This window comes from Crocodylus porosus, unplaced genomic scaffold (genome assembly GCF_001723895.1).
Source record: "Crocodylus porosus isolate Cpor-Errol unplaced genomic scaffold, CroPor_comp1, whole genome shotgun sequence".
In the NCBI taxonomy this organism is placed as follows: domain Eukaryota; kingdom Metazoa; phylum Chordata; order Crocodylia; family Crocodylidae; genus Crocodylus; species Crocodylus porosus.
In genome coordinates, this window is record NW_017728886.1 from 154,869,651 (window position 1) to 154,893,732 (window position 24,082).

Consider the following 24,082-nt stretch of genomic DNA (forward strand, 5'->3'; position numbering starts at 1 on the left):
CGCCTCCTGTCTGTCTCTGTGGAGCACTCTCATTGGTTGTTTACAGACAACCAATCAGAGTGGTCCACAAGTGTTATGGACAGACAGACAGATGGACTAAGCCCTTTATTATATTAGAATTGTATATGTATGTATGTGTCCTTTGTGTTTCTCTTTCTTATTATTAAGCATTCCTCTTTCTCCTAAGTCTTTTTCTGCCATCGCTCCAACTTCTATTTCACTCTCTGTCAATCTCTTCCTACTTTATCCTCCCTTTTTAATCTTAATGGTGCTCACTCTTTATATCACCTAACAGTGGAGCCCAGAGAACCTGCCCTCTCTTCTTTTCCTCCACTGCTGTTGAGGACTAAGTCTAGAATTGATCTACAGAATTTCTCCATCTCTCGAGCATAACTGGCCTGAAGCATCTTTCCATCCATCTTTCACACCTGTTTCAGCTTTTCATACCTGTTCTCAGCTGAAAGTGCAAAGAATGTCAGTTAGCTGTTGGCTAAAAACAGCGAGTTGCTACTATGACCTGCTCTGTCTGGGAGAAGCGCAGTTGTGTGGGAACACAGCCAGCCCCACTTAGTCTTTAATTTCTGTACAGCACAATATTTCTAGGGAAGGCTTATCCTCTCTGTGTCTCTTAGATCATGATGCTCAAGCCATGGCAAAGGAAAGGGAGGGGCTTAAAATAAAAGGGAGGAAGAGACAGACAGTCTAACAATGCAGCTAAAACAGGGGTGCTCAACCTTTTGGTGCTGTGGGCTGAATGAGTGGCATAGGGCTGGATGGGCCCCATGTGCCAGAATCAGGTCCCATGCTGTCTCCACCTAGCCCACCTCTGGATCTGGGCCCACGCCACCTCCCTGGCTCCCCTGTGTGTCTAGATTAGGCCCCAGGCCACATCTGCATGGTAACCTAGCATGCTACCTGGCTGGTGGAGCCCCCCCATGGGTCTGTAAATTTGGCAGCAGGGAAGTGGCAGTTGTTGCTGCTGCTCCCCCAAATTTTCAGTCCTGTGGGGATCCCTGAGGGCCAGATGGCATGGCTCTGTAGGCCAGATCTGGCTTCCAAGCCAGGGGCTGAGCACCCTGACTTAAAAAAAAGGAAAGGCCTGAAGCCAGTGTGAACCAAGCCTCATGCGCATCTGCTGGCTTGCAACCATTGCACTCACCACGGTCATTTTATCTGTGCACTTAGTCTTTGCTAATACCAGATTGAAAGGCTGTCTAACAACAACCCATTCCCAGCTTTGCACAGAGGATCAGCGACTGATGTTACTTGTTTCCTTGCTTTATCACAGTTTTAAATACAGAAATGAATTTCTTATTTTTGCCCTTTCTCTTCCAGAGATGCTGTCTGGATTTTCTGCACCTGCCACAAGGAAAATCTGTTAGTGATATTTTACTGTTCCAGCAGCAAAAAAGGAAAAAGCACTTACGGTTTTACTCCAGCTGAGACCTGTGGTATGATGCTCTTTAATGTAAGCTTGGAGCTCAGACCAAATGTTCAGGTATGACTTCACCCAATCAACATGACGTGAATCACTGTAAAGACAGGAAATAATTGTGTGTGTGAATGTTTGTGTTTGCCCACAGAGCCTTGTTCCCCAATGCTTCAAGTACACTACGGATTGTGTCTGTCACTGGCCACATACAATTAAGTCAGAAGACTGCTCTCAAGCAAGCAGCACAGCAAACACTGAGGCCTGGCAGATTGAGGAGTTCTAATGTCTTTAATGAGGGAAAGATCAGAGCATAATAGGGCACTAAGACAGACTTCCTGCAAACACATCATTTTTTCTCACCAGGCTCAAAGTCAATAAAGCCAAATGAAGCCTTGCACCAGATATCCACACTTGGCTATGATATTTTGTGCTGGCTCTTGACTTCAAATACAGCTGTCAATTCCTTACAGCCCTCAAACCAGTGCGCTTTCTGAAACCTGCCTCCCTCCCAGAACTTTTAATAGGGACCATGAAAACTCTTAAACAACACAATGTATATACACAACTTCTCATAATGGAGAACAAGCCAGGAAGCGAAAATTTCATAAATGTTTGGGGTAGACAGGCTGATGTCATGTTTAAAGTTTGTTAAACTCAAATATGTGCAAACCAAGCTTTTTGAAAACAGGAGCCTAAACTGAGGCTCCTAAATCATTTATTTAGGGTGTCTTTACATGTGCTGGGGGGGGGGGGGGGGGCACTTTAATTAAAACAGCTCCGGCGTGAGGAAGGGTGCTTTAATTAGAAGTTAATTAAAGTGCCCACAGCGTCACATGTATTCAGCATCCCACACTTTAAAATGGCAGTGGGGGCACTCTAACTAAAGCTTGTTTGACGAGCTTTAGTTAAAGCACCCTACCACCATTTTAAAGCACAGAGACACCGAATACACAGGATGTGGAGGCTGCTGGAGCATGCTAATTACCACACTCCAACAGACTTGATTAATTGCATTGGAGCAGGCATCCAGCACATATATAGATGCCCTTAGGCACTAAAGTAAGTGGCCTAACTTTCCAAAATTCCACGTACTTGCCATTGGCTGTAATGGGACAGAAAATGGGACTAAGAAAATGCCTGGAAGTAACTGATTGTGGGCTCAAGCCCTTCATGGTAAAAATCCAGTGAAAAGTAATGGCTGAGAGACCCTGACACTCAAAGGTTTTTAGCTGGTTAATTCCCAGCAAAGGTAGTAGCTAGGGACCTCTGAAGACTTGGGCCTAAAGGCCTGGTCCAAAGCCCACTGCAATGAGTGAAAAGCCTTCCATCAATCCAGTGGGAACTGCAAGCAGGTCAAATGTACAAAGAAACATTTTAGCTTGACAAATTGAGCAAAAAGAAAAGAGAGAAAAGAAGAATTACCCAAACTAAGTACCTATGGTCTCCAACAAGCATTCAGAATTATAATTTTAAAAGCTTTGCCAAAACGCATATCCATGCACTGATTTTGCCCAGGGGAAGTGATTAGGTGATCTATATGCTGTTTGATCTCTGCTGAGCTGTGTGCAAGTATCACCTAGACCAGGGGTTTCCAAACTGAGGTACATGTACCCCTGGGGGTATGCAGGACATCTCTTGGGGGTAAGCAGGAAAAAATGTGTAATGGCAGATTTAATTTTCATTATCATAATCACTGGCATTAAGGAGTTAAAATATGAAAGGTACGGTGGTAGGGCTATGCAGGCAGCTGGTAAATCTGAAAGGGGGTATACAATAAGAAAAATTTTGGGAACCTCTGACCTAGACAGATACCAAGGCTCACACCTGATAGAACTGGGTTTACATGAGCCTAATTTACCCTGTCAGATGATGGACAAGAAAAAAGCCTGATCTGCCCATAATGATATGACGGGTGATACTGGAATGATAATGCAGTACTCAGGGCCAAAACCAGACCCCTTTGCAAAGGCGAAATCAACGGTATTTGGGCAAAGATTCTCTGCAGGGGTGCTGTAGCCAGCCTCTCTCTTGCATGCATATGAATGCATATGAATCTGCTCCATGGCTGCTATTGTAGTTACATAGGATCTTTAGGGTCAAGGCCTTCAAGATGACCTGTGCAGAAGTGAACAGGGCACGCTGTCAATCTGGGGCAGCTAGGCTTTGGCTGCACAGCCAGGTACAGGAACCAGGTGGTAGAGACAAAAGGTAAATTTTCAATTAGAAAACATCAAGACAGTTAGGGAATTCAGTCCTTCCAGAATGCAAGTCAGAGTAGTGCTGTGGCTGGCAGTGTGCGTGTGTGTGTGCACATGCATACACGCACGCTTGCATACACTTGGCCCAAATGCCAGCACAAAGTTGTAGAAGTCTAAGACCAGCACTGTGAGTGCTAATTTACAGTGCAATACACCACGGTACCTAAAGGCAATAGGGAGGGAATGGGATACTGAAATTAGAGCCATGTTAATCAAATTAGTAATATCAAAGTGCACTGAGTGCTTTTCAATTTCCATAACATTTTTTGTGGTGGGTCTTCTCTACCCTCGCAATACAGCTAGTTCTAAGCTGTCCTCAAAACAGTGAGGACATTCACATTCAGCAACATACCTGTTTTTGTAGTCCTTTAACACCCTGTTAGTATAAAAGGTAGCGGCATCGTTCATCTCCTTGACATAAGGGCCTGGTTTAGGAGACTAAGAGAGCAGGAACATCACCCAAGGATAGCAGGAAAAAATGAAAGAAGAGAAGATGTAAAACATTAGTCACAAACCTCCACCAGTTGACTGTAGAGATAAAGAGATAGGAAGGCAGAGTTACACGATATTGCCAGTATTATTTGTTTAGGAGGTACTACAGTATTAAGATGTGTGTTTAAAGATGCTCAACTTTACTGTGAGTAACTCACCGCTGCTATCCAGCCAAGGGCTGGTATGCTTTCACTGACAGCGGAGAGGTGATTGAACATTTTGCTTCCTCGGTTTCTCTCTCTGAAGTTCTGGATTTCCTGAATCTTGTCTGATATTGGTTTGAGAAGCATTGGCACCTCATTCTGCAGCAAAACAGAGAACTACTGTTACTTTGGCAAACCATGGCTACTGCTGTAACCTTGACAAACACTCAGGACTCTGTCTGCAGTGCCATCAATTTGAGGCGGGGCAGTTAAGGTATTCTTTAAATGCAGAGCATGCAACACACCTTCATCTCATCAGAACAGCACAGACTAATGTGCACTGCCACATAGATCCCTGTCAACTTCAACATGTGCTTCTTGAGACCCTGAACATGAAGTGATCACATATCTTGATGTTACTGGGACTGGTATGGTTTTTCATAGGATAACCCAGAAACTTCTTCAGAATGCAAAATGACTTGGTTATCCATCAAAATTATTTGGTGTCTTTTTTTAAGGAAATAAAAGATATTTGTGGAGACCAGCTTGGGAGCCCTGCAGGTAGGGTGTACTCAGCCAGGAGGATGGGATTGGGGCTGAGGGTGGATGGGTAGCAGTGTTCAGGAGCAGGAGGGCTGGATGAGACCAGGGCTGAGATTGGGGGGGCAGTGACACTGCTAAACTATGCTGGGAGCAGATTGTGACTCTGCCCCAGGCTTGGGCCCCAACCCCAGCCCACACTGTTACCACTTTGCAATCCTGGACACTGCTCCCTGCCTGCCCACAGCCCCATTTTATCCAGTGCCTCCAGACCAGTCTAGTGATCCACCACTCAGGGAGTTTTGGTGAGCTGTTGTGGGTGGGGTAGGGAGTGCTGACCTGGCCCCTAACACCTCATCGAAACACCCCAAGTGGCCCTCCAGCCTAAATAACTACTCACCCCTGGATTAAACCAACTGAAAGATACTGATGGACAAATGATAATACGTCCGCTTAAATGGGGCGGGAGAATGCTAGTCAATTCTGCCAGCAATCCTGGCATGTTTGACTCTACAGTAGAAGGAATATGGATCTGTTTGTGCTGAGGATCCTAAAGAATGATCTCTTTATTGCAATGGATATTAACAGCTGGTAGTTATTAAAGTGAATGTCTATACTGTATCTGCAACAAAAAACAGTTCAAAGAGATGAATCAGAACAGTCTGGTTGGAAAAGTCTTCAACATGCCTTTGGCATGTGCTACATAAAGTTTCTTGTCATTTAACACAAGGCACAGTTGTTTAAAAGTAATTTAAGAATCTTTGTATAAATACTTGATGCGGTCCTATTAAACTATCTTTTTTCTGGAATTATTAAAATGAATCAGTTATACAACTTTAAAATACTAAATTTAATTCTTACCTTGTCTCTACACTTTAACCTTTGCTTTTATAATTATTAATGCCAAACAGGACTCTTTCTACAGATACTAATAAATAGCCCCTAAATGCAATGCTATATTGCTCCTGCTTAAGTCTACATTGCAAGGTTAAATGGGAGCAATAATGCTTTTGAATTGGCTAGCCAAAAACTTTCTAAAACAGTCATAACATACAAAGAGTTTGGATGCTGGCTTCAGGGAACTGTTTAACCCTTGACACCCAGTCATACAAAATTACACTGCGCATCCATGAGCACTGTTATCTCCTTACGCATCCTCATTTGTCTGCAAACATGTAACTTTACCCATAGGAAAGATCCAGGGCTGCATTCATTTAGAGGAGCAGGGCCTGAGAATGGGAGTTCAGGTGAAATCCTGAGGCAGTGTCATCAATCTGTGCAATTTTATTGCACATTCACCATATTTTGTAGTTATCTTAAAGCTCTACCATCTGGAGCTGGGTAATCAGTTGTGCTGAAAAGTCAGAAAACATGGATACTAAAAGCTCAATCCAGAAGACAAATAAAAAGAACCCAACATGCATTGCTTTCTAAATTGCAGTTTTTTTAGGCTGAGTTCATAGTGCTTGTGGGGCTTAACAATTGTCATTTTATGCATGATGTTGGCAATGCTGAGTTCACTCAGTTCCACGGTGTCTCCACAAACCATAGCTCTGCTATCTTTTTTTCATGCAGTTACATAAAGTCCATCATGCTTCCACTATATTTTTACCTGTGACTGTGGAGTTCATTTCACACAGTAGGGAAATTGCTATCTTTGCAAGTAGTAACTGGGATCTTCCCCATCACAGATTCCAAAATATAGTTTCCCACACCTCCATCAAGGAGTAAAGTGTAAGTGAATTAATGCAATCAATGGGGATCATGGGAAGTCACAAACAAGTTCCTTGTGACAGACCCCACTTGTCAACCTGCTGGTTTTGAACTATCATGGTGAAACTGGTCCCTGCTAAACAGGTTTAGGACAGGCCAAGGCCCCTGCGCAGCCAACCTTCACCACTGGGGCCTCAATGCTAACCCATCCTGCACTTATGGAAAGATACAAACAATGCTGCACATCACTGAGGAGTGTCCCCTCCACAAACTAAGAAGTGGATTAATAACTTTGAACTCAGCTAATGAAGAGGCTATTGCTTGCCTTCACAGATTTGCAGTTGCTAAATAAATAAATGCAATCAATGCACGTGTAGGAATAAGATAGGATAGCTATTGTGATCATCAGCAAGATGAAAAGTGTTATGGATAGGTAAGATTATCTCAGAGTTTCTGGCACCAGGGGCAGAGGTAAGATAGTTTGGGTCCATCAACTGTGATTTTCTCCATACTTTCCAATGCCTGAATTCCTTTTACGGGCAACATGCAAAAAGGATTTTTTAAATAAAATTTATTTATTTGGTTAGTTTGGACTGTTTTGTCTTTTGTATACTTTGGTAATCTCAACAGGGCAATCAGTGTGATAGAATAATTATTCTACTTAATCTTATTAATAATCTGATTTGCAGGAGTGCTCACATCAAGCTGAGAAATTACTTTCAGAAATGAATCAAAATAAAACCAAAGTAAATCACTAAACTCACTTAAACCTCCAAGAGACAGCAGCCAAGGGAGGGGGAGGGATCTCTGTCTCCAGTAGAATTACAGTTTTCTTTTTTTTTCCTAGCAAAATATTTCCAGCTTTCAAAAGCAGCTGCCAAACGGATCTTTTTGGACAGCTCCTCTCCATGAGGTGAAATTCCCCCCATTCTTGCACAAAAGGGCCTTGTGTGCCATTTGAGGTTTTAGTCTGAAGGGGATGGAACTGAATCTCTTCTGCATCCGCTACTGCAGCCTCTGGGGCCAAAACAGCATCTGTTGCCCTCATGCACCAGGAAGGAAGTAGGTTCGGATACTGAGTACGTGTAGATGCAGTTCCAGAAGAACCTCCCATCCTGACTCCAACAGTCCTCCAAACAAAAGCTTATTCAAATACAACTGCATTTAGTGCTTTTTTGCTGAATTTAATGGTATAGTCCCCACTGACCTTAATAGCGCAGTATCTGGACCTTACCATTCTGAGACAAATCTCAGGAAAAATTGCAGGTTTTACCAAGTTGGTGGTCTATTACTAGCTACACGTTATTCAGCAATGACTTAAACAACATTTAACATATATTTTCCTTAAAAACCATACAAAGCCCCAAATTCATAAGGAATGCTAGTGACAGAAGCAATTGCTCTGCTTTAAACACCGACGAGTTGGCCATTTTAATTTTAGGCATTACAATTTAGGAGACAAATTGGAGAGGAACAGGATAAATGTGGATGGTATAAACAGAGAACCAGGCTGAACAGATTTATCCTGTAGGCTGGAGTTAGTCTGACTATTTTTATAATTAGAATTGAATGTTACAGCACAGTGCATCCCCCCTACTATACTTTAGCTAGAAAAATCTACATCCAACAAAGGGGCAGACAGGCCAGGAAGGGCCAACCAGCTGTTTTCGTGCCCTGGACAAAACAGGAAATACTCCATACTCAAGAGTCAAAAGTTCCCCAAATGAAGCTTTTGATTTGCTTCAGACCAGTGGCTACTATAGGTTATCACAGGCTCTGTTTCTGTGGTAGATGGCAATGCATATAACAGAATTTCAGTAGTGTAATGGAAGGCAGTAATCAGGACAACAGCCCTGGGCACCATTTTGGTGGGGGAGGAGGGAGGCACAAAAATAACCAACACAGGCACAGGGTGCAAAGCTGTCCCGTTATGCCTCCGCAAAATTTTGCCAGGCAGTTTGACATGCCCAGAATGCTTTGTTGAAAACATCCTGAGTTTGCTATGCCTCAGCTGAATCTAAGGCAGGGCTCAGGGATGTTGGAAGGTGCAAGTCCCAGGCCCCAGGGCTGCTCGATGAAATGGGTGTTTGTAGAAAGTTTCAGTTTGTTTGTTGCTGCCGTTTCAGTCCAATTCAGGCTGGAATCAAAATTTCAAGACAAAACCTCCCCATTTCTCAAAAACCAGAAACCCTGCTTTTCAGCCAGCTCTCCCTACAACAACTCAAGACACTGAGAGAGTTAAGAATGGCTTTAAGTGTTTGCTTATGTGTGCATGTGTGTGTTTGTGCCTGCATGTGTATGCAAATACAACTACCAAGGATGCATGGGCGGATCTAGGAGAGGAGGATGGGGGCTGCAGCTACTCCTCCTTTGGCCATGTGATGCCAATGCAATGAATGCACTGAGCCCTCAGCTGGTCAGCTGCCCGAGCTCTGTCCATGTAGGGAGACAGCTGATCAGTGCAGGCTCTTTCCAGAGCCATTACTTTCACTTGCTGAATGCACTTCCCAGAGCCATTCCTCTTCCCCATGCCACATTCAGGGGTAGGAGAATGGGGGAAATGATCGTGACACCCACCCTAAGGCTCTGGAGCCATGCAAAGCAAGGCAAGAGTCCATGCAGACCAGCTGATGAGCTCATTTGCATGTGGATCATAGAAGGGGAGTACAACCACACTGCCACATCCCCACCCTACTGTAGCACTCAAGAATATGAGCCAATTTAATTTTGGGGTGGAACAAAACCCCCCAAAAAACATGGGTTCTAGTAGACAGGGGAATCTTACCATTGCATCAGAATGGCTTAATGGAAGCTTCTCTGGTATTAGTGCATGAATAAAAGCATGACTGCAGGGACTGAAAACTGGCTGAAGTACTGGAAAGAAAGGGCTATAATAAACGGGAGCATTTCAGATGGGGCAGAACTCCACGAAGGTGAGAACAGATTAGTATTCTCTATCTTTATTAATGATCTCCAAGATGTAATAAGTAGCACTTTTCTTGAACGGCAAAATAGCATTCAGCCACTGCCTGGATATCCTAAACAGCAACCAACCAGGTTGAGAAACACTGCTCTAGACCAGCATGTCTTCCCACAGCTACATGCAATGCTCCTAGTGCAGAGCTGGATCTTAAATGCATCAGACTTTTAAGCTGTGTGCACAAATCCTCCCCACCCCCACCCAACATGGGAGGTTTTGCACACATCAGCAATAGTGTCCATGGTGGTTAGTTACCTGCAGAAAATACCATGTATGTGCAGCCGGTAAAATGTAATCAAGTACATCAGAGCAAGTTATGGGAAATACATAACAATAGCTACGTGTCTGGAAAGCAGCAATGCCTTGCAACAAAATAAAACAAAATTTGGGAGAACATTTGGCATCAGATTGGATACAAGTTTGCAAAGCTAACCAATAAGGAGCTCATGAATAGGGACTTACCGAATTTGGGGCAGCTCCCCACCGATTTTGTGGGCAGAACGCAGGGCTCAGCAGCCATTTTGTGGACAGAGTACAGCAGGCCCCCCATGCTTCTGACCAGCTGAGGGGCCCGGGTGGCCCTGACCCTTACCACTGATTGGCTGTGAGGGCTGCCTGTCATACAGCCCAGCCAATCAGTGGCCAAGGAGGCAGTCATTGTGCTGGCAGCCCTATGGACAGGCACATCTACCCTCACCCCTTCCCCACCCTGGCAGGCCCTGAGGATGGAGAGCCAGCATTTTATTTTCAGTAAGTTTTTTCCCCCCCCCATGGATTCCACAGATTTCACGGGCATTGCCCACTTATGTGGATTTCACAAAAACCATAAAATTGCAATTTTGGTAGGTCCTTACGTATGAACTACAGGGGCTGCCTATACAAGGGTATAATACTCAGGAGCTGAACATGACGTGCTATCAGGGGTCAATCTCCATGTGATCTTGCTGAGACCACATACAGTACAGAGTTTTAGGCTTAGTGACACCAGAAGTGTGCCAACAACTAAGAAGGAATTCAAAAAACAGGACAAAAAAAAGTACCTAATGTTGCAAGGAGTTGCATACCTCCTGTTTGGGGTTCAAGGCTCTCAACTCCCATTCATAATACACTAGTATATTATTTTATGTAACATACAATCTCTAGTATTATTTCATCCACTTTTGTCTACACACACATTATATCTTAACCGTTGCATGGGGGGTTTTAAAGACACTTGAGGATCAACTTCTATTCCTAGCTGCAGAGGCACAGCCCCAGTGACATCAATAACATGAGTAACATTATAGCAGAATTTGGCCCACATTATTTAGTGTTGATGAGCAATCACTAAACAGGTCAACAATTTCCTTATCTACAGTAAATAGGTAATGGTGGCTCACAATGGCATTATTAGTAGCACAATGGAAACGGATAATAATAAGCAAAAGTAAAATCTTAAGTAGGACCAAGATCCTGTTGGCTTGGGGAGTAGTCTTCCAAGGGAAATGGAGAAGGCCCTGTCACTGTAGTCATTTATAAAATAAATGGAGAAAAAATCCAAGTTACAGAGAGAAACTGCGCACTGACAGCTACTGGATGGCTGAAAAGCTTCCTCTTCATGTCTACGGACCAGTTTGGAGACCGAGTAAAATCCTCCACTTGGGCAAATTCCCATTGACTTTAATGGAAGTGACCCCTTTGAAATCTTCAGGTTTGGTTCCTACAGTTTTAATTATAAAGCCATCAGTTTGTTGTGAGTGTCTGAATATAATTTATTATGATTTGTTTTTTTTCTCCATGAGCCCAATCCCTCTGCCCTGAATTACATAGAGAGTCTGAGCACTAAAGGAAGGTATTTGACTGGAATGTTCGTCTCCAGAATGTTAATAATCAGACCAGCTGGGCATTGGCAGCCATATGAATTCAATCAGCACTTTTTTGGCGTGTGCCTGAAATTATATTCTAACACCTTTTATAGTCTTAACTGCACCTGTCATTTAAATCTGGTTGAGAGTATCTCTTACCACAAGGTTTTTTTGCATTGATAGTTGTGTTTATTTGCAAGGATGCTACCTCTTTAGTTTGTAGGAAGATGGGAATTACATCAAAAATGCTGTAGCATAACTTTTAATGCACAAAATGACGCTCAAAATGATATTGCGGGTTTTAAAACATACTGAACTTTTAAAGTAAGAGGTGGCATATAATTCATTGTGCACAGAATATTTACTGCTATGACCCTGAACACTATTTATTTATTTGATACAATTTGGCAAGGGATCATAAAGTGTTGTTAAACAAATAAAGTTCCTCAGGGTAATTAATAATTTTAAAGTGAGTACAGAACAAAAACATAATGTGTTTGTTCCAGAATTATATTTGGATTAACATATGTGGAAATTGGAAATTCAGATCAAAATTTATTATGATGTTTATTGGTTAAGAATATACAATTATCTTTTGAATGGTTCAGAAAGCATATAAACAGGAGCTCTCAAAATGCTTTTAAAATAATTTCCGCAAGAAGAGAAAACAGTTACTTCTAACTCTCCCCCTCTCTCCTTCCCCTTTTCACCCTCCACATGTAAATAATTTATGGCAGTCAGTTCTAACAGATTTAACATTTAAACTGTGGCGTCAGAAAATTATTTCTAATAAGTGGATGAACTAAAAAATCACATCTTTGAAGAATGAGTCTGCATCCAGCAGCCATTAGCTGGGACACACAAACACTAATATCAAATGATAGTTTTGTCATGTGATCTTTTCCACTGCACACACAAATATAGAACATGACCATAAAAAGTAACAGAGCATGCACTCTGCTAAGTAATTTATTGCAGTTGATGCCGAACTGGTATGCCAGCTGGAATTACCTTCTCTGCTCCTACTATTTTCATATATACAGATGATAAAGGCTCTGCACCACAAATTCCAAGAGGAAAACATGTAGAGGCTATTAACAAGAAACAAATCTGAACAAATCTAAAGTTAAACAAGCTTAACTATTAGGACATTTGCTAGTGTCTCAGTGACCTCAGATGCTGAATAAATTAAATGCATATCGACATCAATATTTGCCTAAATAAAAGAGGAGGAAAATCCCTGCCTCTATACATATCTTTCTCCATCTATTGACCAGTAAGCCCCCTTTTATATCACAATAGCCATCTTTTCATTTTCGTGCCCCCTTCACTAAATTTTTAAGCAAAAAGAACTGAATTAATTTATTTTTTTTAGGGTTTTTCCTCTTTTTTTTTTTGAAATGGCACCATGTGCAACATCTCAACTTGACAGGAACTCAGTAAATCCCCTCGGTCTCCAGGCCGCTGTCTGAATATCTACAAAGCTACTATGCCATAATGGCAATTCATTGGCTCATTCACAGCTTTACATTACCAAAGCAAACAGTCTAGACAGCTGAATGACAGAATTACTCTCTGTTCTCTTGCATTTACAGAGATGCTGTCATCTTCATTTGCTTTCCTCTGTTCTGTGCATTCTGATACACTAATGATTAGCTTTCCTGTTTGGATTCCACATTGACTCCTAGCTTTAGGCTATAAATACAAGCAGAATGAGATGACATCACACTGATATAGTCACAGGGGATCCTGATTCCTTTTCTCTCCTGGGCTATGCAATGCTTACCAGTTTTCAGATGTGGTGCAGAAAGTAATTTGCAAACCTGTGGCTTTAGAAACACAAGGTTTTTTTTCTCCCCCATCACAGATATGCAGATATGAAAGAAACAAGTATGGTACATGAAACTACACTTCTTATTGGAAAACAGTATTCAAGCTGAATCAAAATATGTAAAATAGCAGCCTTCAGCAGTTTTCAGGTCTGCCCATTGTATAGCTGAGTATAAATCTTTGCAAATAACTGTGTATGAAACACTAAGAATGAACAACATAAGTGTGTGTATTTCTTTTTAACCCGTATGTGTATATAAAGCAAGATACACAAGACTGGGACATGCCAGCAAAAGTGCAACTAAGACTAGCCCTTGTATTGCCAACTCTGAGCCTTGATTGCAAATTTTTTTAATTGCTGGTGGTTTTCTTAAAGTTACTGCTCCTGAAATGGATAATTACATGCAAACCTGAATTTTCTTCATTTTTTAAACAAAAGGTTGTGGTACTCACAGTTACCAGGAAAAAGCCTGAAAACCTAACTTAAAAGGCTCAGAAACCAGTCGGCAAATAAAAAGAACCCGCAGAGTTTTTTTTTTTTTTTTTTTTTGGTTATAAGCCAGTCTTTTTTTAGACTTCTTGGGCTCTTCTGCTACAACAAGGCAGAAAAATGTTGCCAGCAGCACAGCACTATTCTGCATGGAGCAGGAATAAATTCTTTAGGGCAGCATGCATCCTGTTTCTCACTGCTAGCATTACTTTTCCAGTGAAACACTCTGCACCTGTGCTGACCACAATAAAACCTCTGGGCTAGGGACACACATTCAAAAAGCCTGAGCCTGAATTGATTGAGTCTTTGCAGATTAGTCTAACCTGGCTAGGCTGAGCCGGTTTGTAACTGGACAGACATCCCCTCTGGACTGAGGAAATTCAGACACATGCCTGCAGTGGCTCAGGTTAGAAGCTTGAGAGCGGTAGAGCAGCCCTCCCTTCCCTTGCACAGAACTGAGCTGAGTGGGGGCCATGGCCAGCCCACAGCATGACCTCTGATTAGGGAGGTCTGCTTGCAGCATCCCAGGCTTTTCACCACTCGCTACTCAAGGGGCGGGAGTGTTGCCACACCCCAGCCTCCTGCTAGCACTCTGAGGAAAGGAGGGGGTTGCAGTGCATGCATCTGTTGATGATATGGAGCTTTTCAATCTCCCTCCTTGCTGCTTTATACTCTGTGCAGCAAACTGACAAGTGAACAAGCCAGCAGGGAGATGATAACAGTGTTTATCACCTCATCAGCAAAACAACAGCCTCTCTCCATTAATTCACACTCTTCTTACACAGCTTACCATCTGACCTGTTGATAGCTCCAAACAGCCCTAAGCAGTCACTGTTCTGTCTGCCTACCCCAGTGAAATTGGAGAGATTCACACACAGACACCTTTCGGCATTAGCTAGCATAGCACATGCATAGGGTCCACGGGGCTAGGGTCCATGCTGTGGGAGATAGGATGGAGGGAGAGGGGGATCCCTGCTTGTCCAGCAAGCAGCGAGGTGGGGGGTAGGGCAAGGGGAAGCCAGGCAGACCCTGCTGTGTCTGCGGTCTCTGCCAGAGCTCTGGCCAGGGAGTCAAGGGGAGGGGCCTGCCCTACTGTGGAGCAGAGAGCCCTGCCCAGCCCAGAGAGCATGCCAGATGCTGGGGGTGTCTGGTTTATCTTAAACCAGGAAGGGGCCTGGGACAGACAATGCATAAACTGGTTTGACCCAAATCAGTTAAGTCTGGTACTACGTTCAATAAGGTTTATCTCAAACCAGTTTCAGCCACTTTCAAACTGGTTTATGTGCACTGAATATCTGTTCTGTTACAGGTTTAAACCAGTTTCTGATCACTTAAACCGGTTTATGTATAATGGCTATGCCTAGAGACAAATTACATTTCCCTTCATCAATTGACTATCCCAGTTATAAATTCTCCTTTACTATTTGTATCAGTCTTGTTTGTCAGATCTGAAGAACCTTCTGAGTGCTAATTAACCCAGGCTTGTACAAAGGCTGTTATATTACTAGAATAGTTTATTATTCTATTGCAACAACAGGACACAGATAAAAGAGCTCAGCAGTCCCCCAACAGACCTGACCGGGGCAAACCCAAGGGGGCACAACAGCATGGCCACATCCCCTTTCACGAGTTCATGACGTGCAGGACTCTGGCAGGAGCTACACTGATGTGGTGGCAAGCTCAGACAACTCATAATCATCGAAGATCAGGGCAAGGGGGGGTGCAACCACACCATGCCCCTTTCAGCTGAGCTCAAGCTGTGTAGGTGCCACAATGAGCTCAACTGTGCAGACACCACAAATCTGAGGGGCCCATGCCACAATCCTGGATCTGCCCATGGACCCAACCATTCAACCTGTTTCTAAGGTTCAGATGCCACCACATCTATGCAATAGTAGCGAGGTAAAGCTGACCTTGGGGGAGCTAATTCAGCACAAATGCCATGCCAGAGAACACATCAGACCTTTTGTTTGGCTTCCCAATTCCCATATCCAGTACTGCCCCCTGTAGATGGATTTTTATTCCTAAACTTAAACAGCTGAATGCAGCTGTTGGCAGATTTGACCATGAGGGCTCACATTGTGGATACAGCAACGTGATTGGTCAAAAAGGCGTGACAGATAAAAGCAGGGACAAGCCACCACAATTCTTACTTGCCAAGCACCAAGAGAATCATCCTGACATCTCAGCATCTAACCAGACAAGCAAAGGCACTCCCAGATAATCAGCTTTTTTACTGTTACAGGTGCTGGGAATTTAACAACAATACATAAGAATACAATGGGGTTCTGGGCCAAAGAATACAACTGTGTATTGAAAAGGGGTGATTTATCTGTGATTGTGAACAGCTTTGTGCAGGGCTGGCTACAATTACATGCATCAGCACCACAAACGATTGCACAAGGACCTACTCTGCTAGGGAGTCTGCATGTTCTCAGGGAGTAAATAACCCAGTTTTGCCCTCTAGGACAAAGGGCAGATGGAAACCAAAGTCAGACACTAGCCATTCCTTGCTCAGGTCCGTGTAAATAAGAAGTCTGTCTTGGAGTCTGTGTCAGGGCTTAGCCTTGTGTTCCCATAAGTGACCATGCCATTGCTACTTAGAATATCTTTTTTTATTTGTATCTACATCAACATCAGTGACAGTAGTCCCAATAAAGCAACCCAGCAGCTGGGAGTTTTATGGAGGGATTATTTAATCTGGTGAGTTATGGATTAAGAAACTGAAACAAGGAGTCAAAATCACAGGCCCGGGACATACTGTACACATGGACTCTCACTCCCTGCATGCCACATGAAAGACATTTTGAGGACGGCCTCATGGGAGGGTTGGGTACATAGTCATTGCATCTGGGCAATGTATAGCACTACTAGCCCAAGCCTCATGTTTTACAGAGGCTGCAAAAGGACTTCCACAGCAACTGCAGGTCTGCTCCATGCTCATCCTCCTAATATGTGATGACATACTCAGCTAGTGGCCATTAAAAAAAAAACACAAAAAAACCCCAGCAACCTGACAAGGAAACATTTCCTCCTTCTCCTCTTCAACGGGTGCATCTACACATGTGTTTTAATGCACAGTAGCCTATTTTACTGCACATTAGAAAGTGTCATATCAAAAACCACGCTAATACACTAACATGCAGTAAAAAAAGGCTACTGTGCATTAAGCATCACTAAAAAAGCATGCATTTTCACCACTGTACATTAGGGCAGCCTAATGCACATTTATTTAGTACCTCACGTTAGAGGTACTAAATTTAATGCACAGTAACAAAAGCGCATTAATGAACATGTAGACACACCCAAACTGTAGTATTTTTCTCCTAAAATTAGTCTAACCAAGACCTCAGACAGAGGAACAGCCAGTCTGTGGGCAATGTTAACTTTTCAATACATAAAATATCTTGTATCCCTCTAGAACCACATACAAGAGGTTTGTTCCATGGAACAGAAGAGATTTTTAGTTTTCCCAGGAGAGAGACAGCTCTTACTTCCAGTCCCAGAAAGTCCCAAGTTCCCTTTAATATTATGATACCTCTAGTTTGGAAAACCTGTTTTTGTTAACATTAACATTTTGTATGACTTTTCCCAATTTCCAGTAGAATTTGAGAGAACTTTTCCCAATTCCAGTAGAATTTGAGAGAATTTACACACTGCATTTTATAGCTGGGGATGGTAGGGGTTGCAAAAAGTACTCCTAATACAGTAAAAGTTCTGTTAACAGGCATCTTACAAGCTGGCATGCTCTGTTAACCAGCACGCCAGCTTGTAAGATGAAGTAAAACTGGAAGTGCAGCCTGCTCTGCTGAGCCCCACTGCCTGGGGGCATAACAGGCTGTGTGGGGCTGTGCATTACTGGGGGATGCTGGATAACAGAGCTTTTACTGTAAAGGTTTTAAAAAATCAAAGGTCTTTTCTACACATGAAAATTATTCCAGAATAAAGTGGTGTATAACTTTAAAGTGGAACAGCTACTCTAGAACAACTCCATGTGGGAAAACTTGTTCTGGAACAAATATGTCTTTTTTCTGGTTTAGTTTAATCTTCCAAGAAGGATTAAATCAATTCAGAAGGCACTTTTCTTCCAGATTTAAAGTGTCCACAGATGGAGTCATTCAGAAACAGCTATTCCTGAATAACTCAGTGTGTAGACAGGCTCAACAATATTTGTAAAATGTATCATATGTCTGACACATACAGCATAAATCATAGTTCGGCTATATCTGCACTCACGAGCTGCATAAAAGCCAGCTGTAGTTTTGCCACTAGTGCATACTAAGCCCACCACAAATTCATGCCGATAAAGTATTCACAACAGACCATTGCACATTTCCTCTAAATACAGAGTGATGAACAAAGATTTTTTTCTACATACATGCAGCAAGATGTTGTAGTATGTCACCTCTTACGAAAATTAAATAGATTTTCTTACCTCTTGAGGCTCTTGATACTGAGATGCTAACAACAGGAAGGATCTCTGTGCTTGGAAAGCAGCACGTACCATTTCTGCCTGTAAGAGGAAGAGGAAGAAAGTATTAAAACTTGATCTTGGAGGGAAAACATTTCAACAGTAAAATTAACATAATATTGCTAAACATTATTTCTTATGTCTTCTCTCTTCCCCATGCAAACTTCAATTTATATTTATTGTAGGTGGCTCAAAGTCAAGCATGATGGCATAATTCTTTCTTTCTATGACAGTCCAAATCACTGTACCAGTACAGACTAGTGAAAATAGACCAATGGTTCAGTGCATCTCAGTGGTTCTCAACCTTGTTAAACTTAAGGCACCCCCTGAAAATGCCAATCTTCACTCTTTTTTGACTCTGGAAAAACAATAGAGCAATTTTTCTATTGTAAAGATCTGAGAAAGACCACAACAGGTTAACATATTTTTGACACTATGGATTCTAATCTAGGCTTACCTTGGAAAACATATACAAGTGTTTGCAAACTTCACAGTATTAATATTGAAAGACACCCTAAAAAAGGTTCTCCCAGGACCCCAAGGTGTCATGGTACCCTGGAGTGCTGTAGCACCCCAGTTGAGAAACACTGATTTGTCTACAAACAATTTGTAACTATAAGACTGATAGGATTTTCCCTTCTTCAGATTACAAAATATACTGACCAGACTTGCATACGAGTTCCATTTGGCGAAGTATTTATAGAAAGGCTACATCACAACCCTTCAAAGAAACTTAAGGTTCTTCTCTAAGCCCAATGTCTTAGAGTACCGAGGCCAGGGCCAGAAGTTATACATAAACCAATATAAGTGATCAGAAACTGGTTTAAACCTGTAACAGAACATAAGTTCATTGCACATAAACGAGTTTCAAAATGACTGAAACTGGTTTAAGATAAACCTAGTTGAATGTAATTTCAGACTTAACTTGATTTGGGTCAAACTGATTTATGGAACTTCTGTCCCAGACCCTTTCCTACTTTAAGTTTAATCAGAGTCCCCCAACATACCAGCATGCTTTTCAACCCTGGGCTGGGCTGGGCTGTCTGCTCCAGAGAGCAGGGCTGAACCTGCCCATCTCCCCCCAGCCAGAGCTCCAGCTGGCTGAGAAGGGGGTGGAGACTGCATGCACAGCAGTGTCTTCCTAGCTTCCCTCTGCCCCACCCTCCCCTTGGTCAAGCAAGGATCCCACCTTTCCCACAGCAGGGACCCCAGTGGCATAGACCCTAGCTGGCATTTGGCCATGCCACCCCATGCTAGCTAATGCTGAGAGATGCCTGCGTATGTATGTGTCTCCAATTTCACTGGAAGAAAGGCAAACAGAACAGTGCTCGTTTAGGGCTTTCTGGAACTAATCAACAGGTCAGCTGGTAATGTCCCCCCGTTCGTCCTTACAAATGCCTTGGAAAAAGCTGGTTAAGAAGAGCTTGAAATAATGAGAGAGAGGCTTTTGTTTTCTTTGTGTTCTGATAAACTTCCTGCTGGCTTGCTTGTTTCAAAGGCTGCAATCTGTCAGTGTTCCACAGGGGACAGAGACAGGTGTGAGAAATGATCTGGTTTGCAACACATGGAGCCTGTGAGTGCTGTCAGTTTGATGCAGACAATATGAAGAAGCAAGGAGAGGGAGATTAGAAAGCTCAGTATCATCAACAGATGCATGCACTGCACACAAGCAATCCTCCCTTCCCCCCATTTGCCTCAGAGTGCTAGCTGGGGGCCAACACTCCCTGCCCCTTGAGCAGTGAGCGGGAAAAAGCCTGGCAAGAGTTGTTTCCCCCTCCCCCTTCAGGTACAAAGTGCCTAGGGACTGTCCAGGCCAGGGTGGGGGTTTAATCATAGTGTCCTTCTGGGGCCTGGTCATGCAGCGCCCCACCCAGCTTAGCACTGTAGAAAGGGAGGGATCACTCTAGCACCCCCCAGCTTCTAGCCTGAGCCACTGCAGGCATGTGCCTGAATTTCCTGAATCAAAAGTGAATGTCTATCCACTTGCAAATCAGTTCTATCTCTGCAGGTTAGACTAACCTGCAAAGATTTAATCAATTCAGGCTTGGGCTTTCTGAATGTCTGTTCCCAGCCTGAGTATCCTCCACTTCCTTGGAAGACAACAGAGGTGCAGAAGTTCAGCTCCTTCCAGGATGTGCTCAGCCTCTTGCAGAAAGAAGTCTTGTATGTTTTAACACATAACATCAAAAATTTGCACTAACTAGAAGGATGCAAACTAACTACTGACAGGGAGATTCAATGCAGACATAAAAGAGTTAATAAATTCTACACAGACCTAAATCAGAAACATGAAAACTATTAGATTAACTTCATAATTGTACATTTAAATAAGAATGTACAGACCAATACGTTGTTTTTCCTTTATTGTTCAGGTTTCTCCCCCAGCCCTTTCTAAAAATAGACCAAAAAATTAAATGTACCAACTAATGGGAATATAATTCTGGCTTGAGATTTTAAACACATGTAAGTACAGAATGTCAAGGTTATAGCAACAGTAAGTCAGCCACACTGTGCATGAAAGTTAACTTTAACACTATATCTAGCAATGCCAGATACTCTCTGAGCCAATTTAAGTCTGTGCTGTAATGCTGCTGATTTCAGTGGAATTACTGTATGCCAAGGATGCCTTCAGCCCCAGAGACTACAGACTGCTGTGTTAATTATAAAGCTCAAATTCTTGGCCTGAGCATTTAAATCTCAAGCAATAGGTTGCACTAGCATAGCTCTTGCATTTAATGCAGCATTTAATGCAGTATCTTCTCATGAAGACCTTCTCCTGTCACTGTTATCTGATTCTGTCTTCCTCTAATAACACTGAAAAATAGGCCTCTGGAAGCGTGCTGCTGTCATTCTACATATTCCTTCACAGAAACACAGATCATTCTTGTTACACTAATGGCCTTGTATTCTCAGTCAGCTCCCTTTTTATTTGCCTCCTAGTCTTCGAGTTTCTATTTTACACTTCTCATGGCTACCTACTAGTTTTTATCAAAAACAGAGAACGCTCAGCTTACAAGGAACTGGTCTTGAATAAGATTCCATATACAGTGGGAGGCAATCACACTGCACTGAGCCTGGGGTGATGGGTCCCCAACAATTTGCGTTGTTGAGCACACAGGCTGTGACATTTTGGATCAAGCTTTGCTACTTTTTTTTAAGCTTTCTTCAGAAATAATACGAGTCTGCAGGTCACAAATGTATGAGTAACCATTGTTAGATTTGCATTAACAGAATGGGCTATAAACTTACAACTCTCTGCAGGGTGAAATAGGCATGTTTTGGAACAATAGACAGTTGGCCTCCAGAAACTTTTAGCTTCTTCATGTCTGTGCACATAGATTTCACAATCAACAGGGTTTATACCTTTAACTAAGGAATGTTACAGGGGAATCAAGTTCCCCAAAACACTTCCCCTTCCTAGCAATTTTCTCTATGTTGCTTCAAAAATTAAATAAATATTCCATTACAAGAGATGGGGCAGTACAATTGACAGAAAGTGTATGGGCCTGAATGCTCCTTTATTCTAACCTGTACCCTATATTCCCCTGTATTCTGACTCCAGTTCTGATGTGGGTCTTTGGGCAGCCAACTCTTCTGCCTCAGTTTTCCCATCAGTCAAACAGAAATGAAAGTACATTGTTACTAAGCACTACGGCTGTATGACGCTTCGGTCCCTGATTTGATCTGATGGAGATTCAGCCCAATTCAGTGGCCGAATCTCTTAACATGCATCGAATCAGAGGACCCTTTAATCTCTCCGAATCAAATCAGAACCCTCCAAATCAATTCAGAGAGATTTGGAAAGATTCGGCAATTTGGACATAGACACAGCTTTAAATGTTTTTTCTACATCCTAAAGGTACCAGGTGGTTTATGAATGCTGTGATACTGGGGCGCATGGAGTGTCCCATAGAAGCATGGGGGGCTGTTCCCAGCACGCTTGGCAGCAGACCTAGAAGTGGACCAGAAGCACTCCCGCTGGGGAATGCGCCAGAGCCCCCCCCACACCCTCCCTCTCCTCCCTGGTTCAGCAACTGGTGCCTCCTGAGTCTGGGGGACACCCAGGGTCCCCCCACAGCTGATCACCAAGTCATGTGGGTGCAGGGGAGCCACACTGTGCACTCCCTGGCGGACCTGGAATGAACTGGAAGTACTTCCAGTCCACTTCTGGCTTCACCACTGAGCACGCTGGGGGCCCCCCTGTGCTCCTGTGGGACGCTCCATCCGCCCCAGCATTGCAGTGTTCATGAGCCACACTGGTAACTCAGGGTATGTAGAAAAAACATTTAAAGCTGTGTTTATGTCCAAATCACACTGAATCTTCAGATTTGGCTGAATCAAATCAGGGACAGTGATCTAAACCAACGAATCAAATCACTGTCCCCGATTTGGGCCGAATCCAAATCAAATAGGGCCCATTTTGCACACCCCTATTAAGCACCTACTTTTGGTGGGTTGCATGGGTTAGTGACTACACAGTGTTTTGAAGAGGAAAATGGCTACAAGTAGCCTTACAAAACCCCAAGTCTTTCCTGTTGAAGTCTTTAGTTCTTCCATAACCTACAATGAGAGAAGGAGCTGCTGTTCAGCACAATCCTAGTGATAATTACCAATGACAGGTCTCATAACTGTGCAATCTAGTTTGCTGGTGTGCAGAAATTAGTACAGAATCCTGTCAGCCGAGTCCTGGGGAGACAGCTGCTCAGACACATGCACATAGACTAGAACAACAAAAGAACTCAGCTTGCAAGAGCTCCCATATAGATATCTGAAAAAGTGGTTGGATTATAAAGTTCCTATTTAGTGCCAATGGGAACTGCTGGGCTGTGAGCAGATTTGAAAATCTGATGCAAATACAACAGAATAAAACAGCATAGAGACAGCTCTTACAGCTATAAAGGCTTGCACCCTGGTTTTCGCCAGAACTTTCAGAAGGCACTATGAAAAGCAACACGTGTACTCTTTCTTAGCTCACATGCTTGTCAGCTCCAACCAAAACAGCTGACTTAGAGATGAAATAAATGAACCCATAAGCAGAACTATATGCTGTGTTGTATTTTTAAATGCTATTGGAGGCGCACCTACGATTCCATATAAGTGGGCTCATGCTGGATAAAATTTAGGCTGCAGTTCAGGCTTTCATCAATACATATGTCTACAACATCTGGACTGGAGGGTATTTACATTTTTGCAGCGGCTGGTGGCAATGCTCTCTGAGGAAGGCCTTTGGCTCAGGAATTCACATCTCTTCTTGATCCAGCAAAGTCCCTGTTTTTTTAGGCCTGGTCTATTTCAGAGGATTTTACTGCTTCAAAGAACTGTCAGCCCCACTCTCCTTCCAGCAGGCTTGTAAAATGCCTCATATCTACACATACACGTTTCAAATGGTGTACAGAAGTTCCAAGACCATTTGGATTAAATTTCCTTTTAGTCAGCTTAAAGACTTTTTCAAAACAAACTGTTAGAGCCAACACAGAGGGACACTGCTGCCCTAATGACAAGGGCTCAGCCCACACTCTCACAATACACCTTTAACTTTTTTAATATTTCCCACAATTCACTACGCTAGGAATTGTCACAGACTACAGGAAAGGTAGTTGGGGAGGATACCACATTTGTTCAGAATGTGAATTGAAAAGGAAATACCAGACCATTTACACTTAAACCAGTTCTGTTCGAATGCATCTGTTCTCTAGTGCAAACCTGGCCTAGGATGTTCTAAGTCAGGAGTGGGCAAAATACGGCCCATGGGCTGAATCTGGCCTGCCAGGCCATTCTATCTGGCCTGCAGGGCTCCTAAAAAATTTAGAAAATATATTTTTATCTGCTCCTGGCTGCCTCTCAAAGATGACAGGACCCAGGGACAGTAGGACCCAGGGGTAGCTGGCA

The 24,082-nt window shown here is 43.0% G+C and overlaps 1 protein-coding gene across 1 annotated transcript in view; it reads right to left on the reverse strand.

The window, feature by feature from the left end:
* The window catches only part of CAP2 (CAP, adenylate cyclase-associated protein, 2 (yeast)), a 74,832-nt gene that overhangs the window by 28,984 nt on the left and 21,766 nt on the right, over positions 1–24,082 (reverse strand). Inside the window, exons 3-6 of the mRNA XM_019543532.1 lie at positions 18,158–18,235; positions 4,341–4,484; positions 4,043–4,128; positions 1,427–1,532 (exon numbers count right to left, since the gene is read on the reverse strand). Of these exons, the coding sequence (XP_019399077.1) occupies positions 1,427–1,532; positions 4,043–4,128; positions 4,341–4,484; positions 18,158–18,235 (414 nt within the window). The remainder of the gene's footprint in view (positions 1–1,426; positions 1,533–4,042; positions 4,129–4,340; positions 4,485–18,157; positions 18,236–24,082) is intronic.